Source organism: Zerene cesonia, chromosome Z (assembly GCF_012273895.1).
Source record: "Zerene cesonia ecotype Mississippi chromosome Z, Zerene_cesonia_1.1, whole genome shotgun sequence".
NCBI classification, from domain to species: domain Eukaryota; kingdom Metazoa; phylum Arthropoda; class Insecta; order Lepidoptera; family Pieridae; genus Zerene; species Zerene cesonia.
Window position 1 is genome coordinate 7,402,617 of NC_052122.1, and position 15,983 is coordinate 7,418,599.

At 31.1% G+C, this 15,983-nt stretch overlaps 1 protein-coding gene across 1 annotated transcript; it reads right to left on the reverse strand.

Annotated features, from left to right (window-relative positions):
• Window positions 1–2,844: 2,844 nt before the first annotated feature.
• On the reverse strand, window positions 2,845–15,120 carry LOC119835809 (protein GPR107). The gene is made up of 12 exons (XM_038360819.1): window positions 14,794–15,120; window positions 13,197–13,307; window positions 12,959–13,119; window positions 11,327–11,457; window positions 11,140–11,240; window positions 10,564–10,668; window positions 10,004–10,287; window positions 9,255–9,372; window positions 8,743–8,873; window positions 6,748–6,889; window positions 5,786–5,934; window positions 2,845–3,835 (listed from the first exon to the last, which is right to left on the reverse strand). Exons 1-12 carry the CDS (start codon window positions 14,878–14,880, stop codon window positions 3,745–3,747), a joined length of 1,611 nt encoding a protein of 536 aa, XP_038216747.1. The 5' UTR covers window positions 14,881–15,120; the 3' UTR covers window positions 2,845–3,744.
• Between the last annotated feature and the right edge of the window lie 863 nt (window positions 15,121–15,983).

Sequence of the window (15,983 nt, forward strand, 5' to 3'; positions counted from 1 at the left end):
TATCTGTATATCTTCTTTGAATTAAAGATGCTTACACTTACACAATATTTCCAATCGATAAATGATCAATAAAAGTAATATCAACACCCCTCCCATGTCAACACAACAGGCAACTACTTTAAATAGCAATTTTAATTAAAGTAAAACGTTTCAAAAGATTTAAAATAGATGTACTTGGACTGTATCAGAAAAAAGAAAGCTGAAGAGAAGAGATTGTATTAACGTTTCTTTCTCTGGAAATTGATTGTGAATTGTAAATGCCGTGTCAATTATGTACAATTTTACAAGACTTTTTGTGAATTGTTGTCAGGTTTGTGAAATAAAAACAGCTAAACTACATACATAAAATAGCCATGAGTGCGTACAAGATAAATATATTAAAGATATAAAAAACTTCATCATGCTCCATGTGGGAGTTCTATCGAGCAGTGAAACAGAACAAGCTAAATAAATAAAAGTAACATTTATAGGTCGCCTTAGATTTTAATATATTTACTCTTCAGTGTTGGTATCCCGTTAACCTCTCAACCTGGCTACACCGAAACAACAAAGCCTGAAGAATCCAAACCCTTGGTGCGAAATGCGACAAACCTTCGAACTAACGATCTTTTCAGTTCGCAATATATTTCTGTACCGAAGATGTATCTCAAGCTATCAACACGTCCGTGACGGATTTTCTCATTGTGTAAAGGCCAAGATAATTCGAATACAAAAGTAACGAGTACTTTTAGTTAATGCAATATGTTGCTACCATCGGAATGTCTGGCCCGACGCCAACTTACATCTCAGGTACAATTAAAATGTCCATAAGTGTTAAGAGAGGCATTATTGTTACATTTATAGACAATCAACTCTGGATCACTGCAAGCATGCCGTAATAACACGTCGAGAAGTAAACATGGGTCGCTTGTAAATTATTGTAACACTATTAAACCATAGATACTTCTGCTGAAAAATGCAACTTGAAAAAAAGTAAAAAGCATTTTGCATCAATATTTATTTTGTATAATAAAGTTCATTTACAAATTGAAAAGAATCATTTTTACATAGATAAGATTTACAGTGTTATAATATATTTATTCAACACTATACGTAGTTATTCTTTAATACCGAGGGACATATTCAAAATATAATACAATATTATTAAAGGCACAAACAAAAGCAGATAACTTAAATTACGCTTATTTATATAAAACAAATGAGATAATTGTTATAAATAAAATTACAAATTTATAACCAAGTAGGTATTACTAAAATTTTAAATAAATACGTTATGTAATTCGAATATTTTAATTCCTTTATCTGTAATATTATGATATGACATACTGAACACGAACGACCACCAACGACGCAATGCTTCATTAAATAAATCAAATATGCAATATAGATCTTGAATTAGTTCTAATATATTATTATTTAGTACATTCACGCTAAGAAAACAGTGGCGTCTCGTTGTCCGCCGGCCTAGCCGCGCCGTGATGACGTCACTATTTGGTTAACGCGAATAAACAATATGTAATAATTTTAGGTATATACAAAAGGAATGTATGGTATTTTTATCTATTATAATATATTTTCTTAGCTTGATGTATATTTTTATTGATCGTTTTATATGACGTTTTAAATTCCTTACATACAAATGAAAAACATTATGTAGGCATCTGTGAAAAATGGTTAAATCTAACCAAATGTAAGAACTAAGAATAACGATTATATAAATGTATCTGATGAAGAGAATTTTATGATTACTTTAATATATTATTAACAAATTATATGAACCTACGAGCACTTTTAAGTGCGATGGAGGTTTGAAAGACGATTTTGTAGTAAATCCATTAATAATCTTTTTTGATTACACCTCGTGTATAACCAAATATGTAAATCGTCTCCTACTTTTATTAGTGGTGGATATAATCAAATGTAGTCCGAGTTTACCTATTAAAAGTACCTACAGTTAACACGTTTCTCTTTCTTGCTCCTGATTACATAGCACATATATATGACAATTCTTTTAAATGTATCGAGATGCTCATAACATCGTTTTAAATATTTATACCCTTTCAAAGTTTCAGTAAACATTGAACTCAATATGGGAAAAATGATTTCGTTAAATGACAGGAGAAATTTAATGAAATCATCATCGGCCGGATTCACAGCTTCTTAATACATTATTTATTGCTGAAAATGACAAATAGTGTAAAAAAATTTACGTTCAAGTGCCAAATAGGGTATCAGGATATTATCAAACCATTAATTCTCTATCAAGAGAAGAGAATTTTTTTTTTTTGAATAAGCAACGTTTGTTATTGGTTCCACATACATAAATTTTCTTCACTATACAAGTGATATATATTATATAATTTATTATTACTTACTGCATTGGTTATTTATAGTACCTGGATATTACATATTTCATAAGACAAGATATCGTTAGTTGAACTTTAAATGATTTAAAATTAAAAAATAGGATAAAAAAGTAAAAAACCAAACAAATAGCTATAAACCTCTTTTTTACATATTATGCGATTAAAAGCAAAGAAAACTTAATAAAATAATAAAATAACATTTCTGCGTAAATAGGTGATTACTGAAATTGATAGCATACATTGGACTAGTAGTACCTGCATTATACTTTTTTCAAATTAAGTACTACCCTCTTAGTTTTAATTACAACTTGAAACATCTGATAATATTAACATTTGAATGCTGAAAGCTACAAAAAATCGATAAAAATATATATCAACGCAATTTTTGTAATGTATATATATATATATATATATATATATATATATATATATATATATATATATATTATATAGTTCGACTCAGATTTGAATTATAATAATAGATCATAAGTATAAAAAAATTATGAAAAAATTGTAACAATTAATTTTTTAAACTACATTTTATCTGTTATTGTTATATGACGTTATTTAATCATATACATCACCAAAATAACAATCGTCAAATAGGAATGCGGATAACAGTAAAATGTAATTAAACAAACAGTTAATATTAATTAAATCTTAGCATTACAGTATTGCTATCAACACATTTTGTATACATACATATTTATATTCAGGAATAAAGTGGTGTACTGAAAAGGAAAAAAAACTAAAGAGGTTTGATTTTATTAAGCTTAAATTAAACAACATTATATCAATAATAGTTTATTATGATAACATTTTTCATATTTGATATTTACGAACAAAATTGGAAAGACAAAAAATCACTATCAAATTCAAAAAAAAAAGGTCACTTCAATCTATTCTACCACTTTATACCCTGAACCAAAAAATTAATTAACAAAAACATAATTTTATTGCTTATCTATCAATTTTTATGATAAAACCACAACTCTAATATTGTTATAAATTTTTCAGTCTACTTAATACATCTTCTCTTATCTCAATGTACTTCTAACTACATACATAATAAATTCATATTATATGCTTGTCAACAATTTTAGGAGTCAGTAATTAGAAAAGGCTACTAATTGTTTAAAGAAAATCGAAAATTCCGAAATAAAGAACTATTATTTAATATATAATATAGGAATATCTTTAATAAAGAAAAAGTAAAACATTACATTGTTACTGTATGACAAAAGCAAGATTAGTTTTAGAAGGAATATTAATAATTCAGACAAGCATAGTCATATGACTAAATTAACCGGTCCCATATTCGTAGGTATAAACAATAATTTAGTCTATCTACGTTTGATTTATTATAATAATTTTTTTTTTACTCTGAATTTTCTTGCATAAGAGGTTGCATATCTTCGCGCCTTTTTTCTCTATTCGTTATACCATCGAGGACACCAATTTCAGATAAACTAAAAAAGAGAATAGATAATTTCAATTATTATATATCCGAACAGTGAAAGAAAACATTGTTCAAAAACCGGCGCGTCCAACAATTATAAGTTCAACGACATGTGACATCTGCCAACCGGCACTTGGCCAGCGTGCTGGATGGAACCTCAACCCTCATAGGAGGCCTGTGTCCCAGCAGTGGGAACATATGTGGGCTGATGACGATGTTGATGATAAATAATTATTTATAACCTGCATATTACAGCGCATCAACTTTTGATAATTTCTGACAGTTTGTTGTTTTTATGTTAAAATACATATTTACTCTAATGTTTTAAGTGTTCACAGATGTTGACTAACTTATTTAATAATCTACTATTATGGCTATTTATAAATAACAAGCAAACCCGCCGAACTCCGTTTCGCCACCAGATGGCTGTATGTGAAAAATGATTTTCCCTGCTTTTCTGTTGAATTTTTTCCCGAATTTTCTTTGCTATAAACCTCACGCAGCTGGAGTCCTTTCCAACGAATGCAAAACCGTGAAAATCGGTTCGTGCGTTCTGGAGTTATAACGTTAGGTAGGAAAACCCGACGTATTTTTATATAGTAGACTAGCTGCGCCCCGCGTTTCACACGCGTAAGTCAGTATCCCGTAGGAATATCGGGATAAAAAGTTGCCTATATGTTATTCTAGTTGTCAAGCTATCTACGTAGCAAATTTCATTGCAATCGGTTCGGTAGTTTTTTCGTGAAAGAGCAACAAACACACACACAACCTTACAAACTTTCGCATTTATAATATTAGTAGGATATACTACCGGTGCCTCATAGAATCACCGGTGGAAAAATAATAATTCCTAGCATATATGTTACTTTGGTATGTAAGCTACATTACTGCCAAGTATAATCAAAATCGGTTCAGTACTACAGCAGAGAAAAGTAACAAACATACACACACACACATTTTCACCGTCATAACATAAGTAGGATTATATTTGGATGATAAAGCAAGCAAAATAGCATTTGATTCTAGAAGCTTTGGGATACATGGGATATATTACTATATTATGTATCAATGAGTGACGAATGTCGAGTGTTCTATGACATATTTAACTCAATGACCACATCTTGTGTGTTATTACTGATTTGCACTGGAGAATGATAGAAAATTTCTAAAAATAGAAATGTTTCAAAAACATTTCTATTTGTATTTCATTTCATTGACATTCTATAGCTAGTTTCGTTGGCTTGTGAGAATATATACATCTAATATATAAAATTCTCGTGTCGCAGTTATCGTTGCCATACTCCTCCGAAACGGCTTGACCGATTTTGATGAAATTTTTTGTGCTTATCCGGTATCTATGAGAATCGGCCAACATCTATTTTTCATACCTCTAAATGATAAAAGTAAGGCAGAACAGTGTTTGCCGGGTGCAGCTAGTTTTCTATAAATTGGAAAGAAACTACCGTATGTAGGATAAAATCGTATGTAGTTTATATCATAAATGTTGCCTTGTGGACACTTATACAGTGAATGTATACATAGTTTAAGAAATTGCTGTCGTACATGAATTTATCTGTACCATAAAGAGGTGAGGTTTGCTTGTATCTTTATAATGTTTTCACACAAAAAATAACTGGACCGATTTCAAGAATTCTTTCGCTATTTGAAAGCTGCCACTTATAACTAAACATGTAACACGTGCACGGGCAAAGCCGGGGCGAACAGATAGTCACTAATTATATGTGTGTGTATGTCTACATCGAATCCTTGACACGGCAATATTCGGTTAAATGTCATAGATACATAACATTTATTCGGTTGTTTCATTAAACGGGTCAATCAATCAGGGAGTAAACTAAACCGTGCTATTTAATAAAGAGCCTAGGCGCTTGATCAAACGGCTTATCCAGCCTACAACTTCGCTATGGCACACTCGTATGTTCGTGTGCTTTACACTTACACTTTAGATTCATCATCATCATAAGTGGGGGTGAAGTACGGGTTGGCGGCCGCCGGCCGGAACTTGTAGCCCGTCATCACGAAGAACACGAAGGTCGCCATCTCCCTGAACATCTCGTCGATCCACGAGTACTGGAACGGGACTGTGTTCTGTAATAGAGTAGAAGGAATTGCAATTACAAATTTATTAATGTTGGCAGTTTACGTACTTATCGACTAACAGACAGAAGATGGTAGATAAAGAAGCAGAATAAAATAAATAAAAAAATTTCTTATCATCGGTAAATAGTATTTATTTATTTTGTAATTTAATTCCTTCTGGAAATTGTAAAGGATCTGAAAGGGGGACGCGTGCGTTTATGTGTTTGAACCCAACAACAATAACGCATTTTTATTAATCGTTTGGTACATTTTATACGTACTGTTGTGCAACAAATCAGTATATATAAATTACCAGACCTACAGCAAATTTTAATGGTAGGCCAATTGTGGCAGGCAACAGCTTTCAAATAAAAAAAGAATAATAAGAATCCGTTCACCCAATAAAAAGTTATGGGTACCAAACACAAAAAAAACAGTGTATTGATGATAACCTTCTCATTTTTGAAGTCAGTTCAAATATATTGATATAAGAAGTTTAAAAAAAACGAAATGGCAAGTATTAAATAGAAGAACCCTTTTAAGGGACAATGATTATCTCATCTCTATAAACATACCGTAGTTTACTACGGACTGTCTTTTTTATTCAAGAAACTATTTCGAAATTCTTTACATACGTTACGCAAATGTTATAAACCACTATCAAAACTCATTACCACAGACAAGTATCTCCATCAAATTTCCTTACGATTGGCACAACGGAACGAAGTGACTCCCGCGCTCTATGGCTTGTTTATGTATACTCTAAGAGATCCCTGAATCGTTAATAATGTAAGCTGAATAACTATTCACATTGTTATTTACCTCTAGTATAGTAACAATTATTCTAGTGAAATATATGTAGCACAGTATCATCACATAGAAGTGGCGGAACAACTTGAGCTTGCGCAGGCTAACCGCAGCCTTGCCGTCCGTCGTCGACGAGTCCTCTAAATGATGTATGGACCTGAAATATATATAAATTATATATTAAAACACATTTATTTTCAACCAACGTTCCATATAAGGAACTCTCTCTATTGAAAATCCAGGGAGCTAGGATTTTCAATAGAGAGACATGTTTATTTATTTCAGATAGGGAATCGTTGTCATTCGGAATTTGTAGTGGTACTTCCCCGTTTCCCCAAGGGACATTGCTGATCTTTTATTATGGATAAAAAAGATATTCTCTATACTGAACTCGAATTTTACTTAAAAATAGGCAAGATATTTATTAAGTATTTATTTTTTATCTGCACACTCAAAACCAACACTTATTTTAAGGAATTAATTACTAATACCAAAGGGTTGAATAAAATTTTACAATCACAATTATTTAAAGAATACTTGATTTCTTTAAACAAAGTAAGTGCTTATGATATGAATGCACCAACACATAACAAAACACCTATTACCTAACTATTACCTAATTTTGACATCTTTTTACATCTCTCATTTTCGATAGCAACCCTTTTAGTTGAAAACAAAAATTAATATAATAACCTCCAGCAATATTAAAATTATTTAATTCTAATTACGATCTCTCCCGCAACATATCCGCCGCAATATATCATATAAAATACAAGCCTATAACTTAAAATCATTCATAAATGTGAATTAAATTTTAGAAAGAAAGAAACATTTATTCGGCTCCACAAACAACAAAACAATACAATTATAACAACACAATACAAAAATTAAAAAAAATACAATTAATACACAGAACACAATGAAATAAAAAAAAACGAAATAAGAGACAAACTGGAGCCAAATGGAATGAATGAGATGGAGAATGTAATGATACTCCACAAATTATAATTTATGAGTCCAAAGGTTGCAACGCTTCTCTAGAAAATTGAAATAAAACGTATTCTACCAGCGATTTTACATTAATTAACGCAATATGAATTAAGAAGTCTGCCATTTTCTAAATACAACCCCTAAATGAAGAATTATTCATAAACTTAAATTCAATTTCAATATACCTATACGACAATACCCCACAGCATAATTTTTTATACTATACTAGCATTCCATAGCATTAGACTTTAACCGAATAGTCGCAGGAAAGATAGACCAGGGGTGATATCCGCAAAGTTATGGTTCCCGCTTTATATTCCATTTCTTAAGTAAAAACTATCCTGTCCTTTCTAAGGTGTCAAACTATCTCTACAAAATTTTGACATAATCGGTTTAACCGTTTTTGAGTTGTGCCACCTACCAACTACAATCCAACCACTACCTGTAACCCGGGGCATTACTCGCGGGTAATAAAGTAGCCTTTTGTGCTAATCAAGTCTCTAATCTATCCTTGTATTAAATTTCATACAGTTTCATACAATTTCATTTCATACATCCATATATTCATCCATTCTTATAAACTTTCACATTTATAATATTAGTATAACAAAGGGTTTAGGTTTTGGTTGGCGTATAAAGGTTTGGTTAGGTTTAGGTTAAGAGGATGTTTAATTAATAAATAAAAATTGAAGTAAATTAAATATAACAATGTAAAATTCACCCCAAGCTTCCAGAATGTAACTCGTAAAATTCAAATACTCAAAAATTATTCTATTTTCTTATCCTTATCCTTTTTTAGTGTTTCTCTAACATCGCAACGAAGATAACGCATAACTATTGTGTATGATGACATTCGGGATAGATACTAATAAAATACTAATCTTTACCGGGGTGAAACATCTCACATCCATCCTTTGCATCCATCCACATCCACCCAATACCAATAGGCATACCAATAGTAGATAAATAAATGAAACCATAGCAATTACCATCAAATACTTGTCAAATTTTTATACATACCATACAACAGGGAACATAATGGCCCCACAGCAAAGCACATCTACGAACATGAGCAGTATCCTCCACGCGTTATGCTCGACAGCGCCCTCTTCGCTCTCCGCTATTATAATTTCAGCAACATTGGCTACCACCTTGAACAAAATTATATCTCTGTATCATCATCAGCCCATTCATGTTCCCACTGCTGGGACACAGTGGCCTCCTATAGGGATTCAGGCCATAATCCCCACGCTGACCAGGTGCGGGTTGGCAGATGTCACATGTCGTCGAACTTTTTGATTCTTGGATTCCTCACGATGCTGTTATCTCTATTATATAACATTCTCGTATATTAATTTGTCGTAAGTGAATGTAAGTTACCATACTCCTCCAAAATGGCTGGACCAATTCTCATGAAATTTTGTGTCCATATCGGATAGGTCTGAGAATCGGCTAACTTCAATTATTGCGTTTGCCGGGACCCATGCTTGGTAAATGTGCCTTAAGAAAATGAACTCAATAAATGCACTCACTTGTAACGGAATAACTATCATGAAAATTTTCTTATCACGATCAGCCAGTATATGCTTTATGAAGTTCCATCCAGTGCCCACCAGTACAATAGTTACAAACAATACTGCTCCTTTTAACCTATAAAGATATTAGACATCATTAGTAACTAGCTAGCTAGTAGTTTAATAGGTACATGTAAAGCTTCCTCTTGTATCACTCCATATATTAAAAAAAAACATAAAAACCGTAGTTTTAAGGATTTAAGCATACATAGGGACATAGGGATAGACAGAGAAAGCGACTTTGTTTTATACTCTGTAGCGAAGACTGTGCTATAAATAAATAATTTACTTTAAATAGGAAAATAAAGAAAAAGCTAAAAATTTTTAACTAACTAAGAGCATTGGAAATTACATACTAGAATTAAAAGCTTTCTAGAACTTGTAAGTTTAAAAAAATTATAAATGTAAATTTTGTATACCGGATTTTTTTCTTATGTTCTCAAAATACAATAAATGAACAAATATGAACAAAGTCGCAGGCAACAGCTGGCGCAAAATAATCGTTACATCAAATATTCTATTTCAAACAAACAAGTTACGTATGCACTGAGTAAAACGAGTTAAGTACCTAGGTGCATGTCCAAACCACATTACCAACAATACAATAAAAAATTAAAACCACCCAATAACCCACCTAATAGCCCCCATAAAACACTATCAATTACCGTGTATTTCACAATGTTTATGCACATCTATGGAGTACTTACAAGTGAGTGATATAGTACAATATCGCCCAAGCTGTGACGTGTTCGCCTCGAGTTTGTATGAAATGATAATTGATTCCATGGAAAGCAAGCGACATTGCTTTCAAGTACACCAGAACACACATTATAATATGTATGCGATAGACTTTATGTCGACTCGTTTTGAGAATAAACGTCCAGAATCCAGCGCTAAGGAAGAAAATGAGGGACATCATGCTGTACAGAGCTGGCAATGGCATCTCACCAGCTGACAAGAAGTTTCCATCGTTACTTTCATATATTTCTATCTGAAATTGAAAAAATATCATTTATTTGGTATAAGTAATATAAAAAGGTGGCAAAAAATTTAATACATACTGATTGTACTAAAAATATACAACAGATTGGTACCTTGGTGAAAGCCTGATATTTCATACAGCTTTTTATTATGTATTTAACTTAATTTATATGATTTAAACAAACAGCAAAATATTATTAAAGTGTATATATTATTGCAAAATACATATATATTCTTATCTACCATAAAATATTAATTACCAAAACAAAATAATGTGTATAATTACCAATGAATTAATAGTAGGAGCTGGTTCTGTACCCTCATGCGGACAGTTATGGAAGTAAAGATTATACAAGCCCTCTTCTTTATCGGATGCCACATACATCGCAAACTGTAATAAAAATTACCTTTGAATATTCTATTCTATGATCATCTCCTTTTCAGTCAATACCCAATGGACGCTAATAAAAGTCTGGTCTAGCAGGATATACAAAGCATGTCCGGCAATATTGTTAAGGGTAACTTAAGTAAAATGCATCTTTCTCTATCTATAGATAGACCATTATAAACATAAAGGATATTATTGCAGTTTATATAGGAACTAGGATTAAAAGTTTAATATATCATAATTTTTCTAGCTTTTAAATGTATGCTGTATGGTAATTTAAACAAAATTATGAAAGAATTTGATATCACAGACCACAATATATTATTTATATTATTAAAATTGTTTTAATTTTATAATCCATTTATTAATGTTTTTTTATTAAGTTACCTACCTGACTGTATCACCTGATATCCATCCACAGTCATACAAACTTGTAAAACCTTATAACATTAGTTGTAGGTAAAAGAAACTTACACTTGTATTATAGTAATCAAATCCATCCCGTGTTTCTTTTGTAATTGGAAGAACTGCATATGAACATTGTGGCCCTAGAGTCTCTATGGTTTTACCATTCTCTGTAAAAAAAAATTAAATATATGCGAACAGAAAATTGAAAAACTATATGAAACATCAATTATAGTTTGTACAATATAACTTTTACCAGAGACTGATCGCCTGCGTCGATTCAAAAAAATGTACTGCGATTGTCTTTTGATTCTATCAATTGGTATCATTGACCGGTTTTGGTAAAGGTGTAAAGCTGTCACTTCTCCCTCACATGTGATGTTTAATCTGCAACAATCTCAAATATTACATTATGTAATACTTTAAATAGCACTACCTGGATTGTATAACGCATTATATGTTGTGTCTCATGCAAAACAGTAATTGCAACATTGGTTTTCAGAAAAATATGGCGCATATATAGCCTATGCCACTCAATGACGATGCAGCTATATGTTCCCACTGCGGGAACACGAGCCTCCTATGAAAGTTCAAGCCAAAATCCATAATTCTGGTCGATGGTGATGATGAGAATATGATGCAGATAAATTTGAAAACTCAATTTATTTCCTGTACGACCGTCCGGTCTCGAACACCCAACTTTTCGTTTTAATTCCGAGGTCCTAACCACTAAGCCACCCCGACTTGTGAAGATTTCTATTGAACACTTATTTTTTAATCAATCCAGTAGTTTTTTTGCGAAAACATTAAAAACATACATTCAAAAACACAAATATTTATCTTTATAATACCAGTTTAGATAAAGAAACACAAATTGTATAACAAAGACAATAACATTCGCATGTTTAATATTCGTAATGAGATTATGTTATTCATAATAAGATCGCAATTAAATAAACAAGTATACAATTGCATTAAGCAAAATAATTCATGAAATAATATTGCAATGGCAGAAAGTCATTTGTCTATCTATGACATCTTACAAGTAGGTTAGAAAAGCTATATCTTTTTAAATATGTTTCTTCAAGGCGTGTTTGTAAGAAATCTCCTCGCAAAATAGCTGGACCGAATCTAATGAAATCATTTGTGAGTTTTCAGGTGGATTCAAATATGTTTAGATTATAAACATATTTGTGAATAATAGGTTTAGATTTATGCACCTCTGAAATATCTTTACCATCATAGCCGGCTCAAAAAATAATATTGGAATAGCAAGTAGTAGTTGCTACTTGCTAGTGGAAAAATATAATGTCATTAAAATTTGACTTTAAAAAGAAACATACATCTTTAAGTGTGAAAAAAAGGATAGACAGCTAGTTACTTTCGTCTATCCTAGACTCGCCTAGTAATAATGCCTCGCCTCGCCAAATGTGTTATTAGTACTTGGTCAGAAGTTCGCTCTCCTCGCCAAACGTGTCAATAGTACTTGGTCAAAAACAAAATCTAAAGAATCGAAACAAAATCACATTTTTGTCGTAGTCGTAGTTATATAGTATAGTATGATAAATGAACACTCACTAGATACATCTAAATTAGTGAAAGAAAAGAAGATTCTTTAAATGGCCAGCTAGATATTTCTACTCATATTCATAATACTATGAAAACCTTATCATGTTCAGAAATTGCGCAAGTAACAAAGAAATTAATAAAAACCTCAATATTAGTAGAATTTCATGCTTTAAATTATTTCTATGTGTATCCTCACTTCTATAAATAAATTCAGATGAAATAAATAACATCGCTATGCCGTTAATATGCAACTGTAAATTTGCTTAGCAAATTTTGCAATAACAAATGAAAATAATGAGATAACACTTCTTTCACGTACCTGAGATTTTGGAAATCCATTTTCAAAAATACAATAGCTGGATGATGGGGAGACAGCAATGTACTACTCTTTTCAACACCTTTAAGAATGCACGTATCTGAATGCACCTCCAAGTATGGATTGATTGCATCATTCACTGTTCTGTCTAATGTAAATCCATACTGTGAAACAAAACATTTGAAAAATTTGCATGATTTATTGGTTGTATGTAAAATAAGTATGTATAAAAGTATATTACCTCTCCTAATACAGGTCCAGATGGCAATTTAAAGTTGATCACATGCACATCCAAAATACCTCCTTGGAAAAATCCAAATGTAGTAAGATCTACATAGTGTCGCTCATCATCCTATAAGATTTGTAGACAATAAATATGAAATTAACATGTCATAATATTATACAATAATAAAGTATATGGTTATTGTATTTTATCTGTATAACAAACATTTCTATCTAAAGAAAGAAACTTAACGATTTTATGGCACAGCAGTAGATATTTAATCTTAATATGTATTATCTACACACACCAAATTTATATTTCTTTATTCCCTCGTTGAGAATATTCCTTACTAGTTTTGCACTTGCGGCTTTGCCCACGTAATGAAAGGGTGCGATAGACAATTCAAGGGTATTTCCTGGCAGACAGACAAACAGACACAGCTGCTTTGCATTTATAATATTAGTAGAAAAACAAAAATATACCAAAAATGATCTTTATGAATAAAAACAAATTGCAAAACACCCAAAATCCCACTGCTCAATTCTGCATTTATATAACAATCACATTAACTTGCATGCATCTCTGGAGTGCGAGGAGACAATGAATGCAATATTTACGTCATCAATGCCATGCATGTTATTTCAACAGGAAATAAATTTTAAATGAATGTTGGGTGGATATATAGTATACTAGATAAAGCATTGGAGTATGATGTGGGAAAAATTGCCCTAAGTACCTGTAAGTTAATTTGAAAATATAAATTATCACTTAATTATGTTTTTCTTAATAAACTTTCCAATTATAAATGAAAATATTTGTAAAAAATATAAAACTATGATTGCCAGTCTCTTAGTCAGCTGCAACATCAGATTAGCCAAGTGCAAACAAATAGATACATTTTAATTTTTTTTTTATTGTCATCTCTTTTAATTCCTGTAATATATGAATAGTATGAAGTATAATTATGTAATATATGAATGCCATCCAATAAAGCCAATGGTTTGCCTATTGCTAGTACATTGCACACTCCTTCAACATTAATTTAAAATTTATTTAATAAAAAACAGATACATACAGAATCAAGCAGAAGGATCCTAGGATATAAGAACAAAAGTCCAGAGTGGCTTAACTAATTCATCCAATTCTCAATTTTTTTTTTCATTCACATTTTTCATCACAACAATACCGATAGGCATTGGACAATTTTAATTATGTAAATACAAAATAAAAACCAAACTAAAACTTTCCATTCTATAACAAATTCAGTCAAGAAAACTTAGTATAAATAAAATAACAACACTCAACAATCCCCTTTGTTAGTCATGTATCAAACTTAATATAAGCTTAGCATATTTAATAATCATTTTATTGTATTTCGAAGGTGTATTGATGACTTGAGAATCCCAATATTTTGAAACGTAAATCAGAAATTGAAACCAATGATTTTTATATTGAGTTAGGTTATTATTTATGTTGTAATTTCATTTTTGTTTTTGTGATCTAATATAATGATTAATTTTCTATACATCAACTTATTATTAGGGAAAAAGTAGTTTCTTTTCGTTTGAGTAGTTCTACCCATGTTTTATAAGTATATATAGTGAAAAATACTTGCCACTAGAGGAAGTTTGTGAATTCTGGAAGTCACTTTTGCAGCAAACATAGCAATAAGGATAAAAACCTTCTTTAGAACAGAAATCATGTTTCATGTCTAGCTTGCAACCTAATATAATCAGAATTTATTCCCCAATTCGTTTGAATTTTATATAATCAGAAGAAATTAACTTGATATGCACCACTTTTTAAAAATTATTTTTCATGAAAAATTATATTTTTTAACCATACTGGAAATCAAAATTCTTATGTTTTTTCATCCAGCAGCTCATCATTTGATGATAAAGTTTGCAACCATCTACGTTATTCTACGATGCATCTACGTCAATCGCATTCGAACCTGTCACAGATGACATCTGTACCATAGAAGGTACTTAATTACTTACTCTGTGTTAATTTCATTATTTATTTACCAAAACTAAAAATAAGTTATTTTTGTATTAAAAATATTCTTCTAAGTTTACACATTGTAAACTTGTCTGTATAGCGAAATGTCAATTGTGCAATTGCAACCTATAGTCCGGAATAAAATACATGGCGAAAATTATATGTTTTTTTCCCGGCTGAACTAGTGGAGAGTGTGATTTTTTGAGTGTGTAATATACAAAATAAAAATTAAAAGTATCAAATATCATATTTTCATGCTATATTATTCAAATTTTTGTGTAAAAAGTATCACGATATATAATGTGATAGTAAGGTCACCGTGGCCAAATCCGGGAAAAGCAATTGCGTTACCTAACTTATGATATGAACGCTGCAAGCTGTAAACCAGCTCCAACATATACTTGCACTTACATATTTTAGGTTACTACCTATTTGGTTTTTATGTATTAAACCAATAATATAATCAGTCAATTGTAAGTCTGAATCGCTATGCTAAAGATTCCGTAGAAACAAGCTAAAGAGCAATTGCAAAACATGGGTCACCCGTAACGTTCTAATTTAACACGTAAATTTTTTTAATACAACGTGTTGACAGACGGACGCTGATGGATACCAAATCTTAATAATAAAATCCCGATTTAGTTTTTGGGCACGGAACCCAAAGAATGTTTGACAAAATATTGTACGGTCCTATGCAGTAACTAGTTGGGTTGGCGATAACTTTTTATTTCAAATGTAAATCTATGTAACTTAATCTAATTACTGATGGTTATAATAAGTACTGAGATAAGTACACATCTCTTA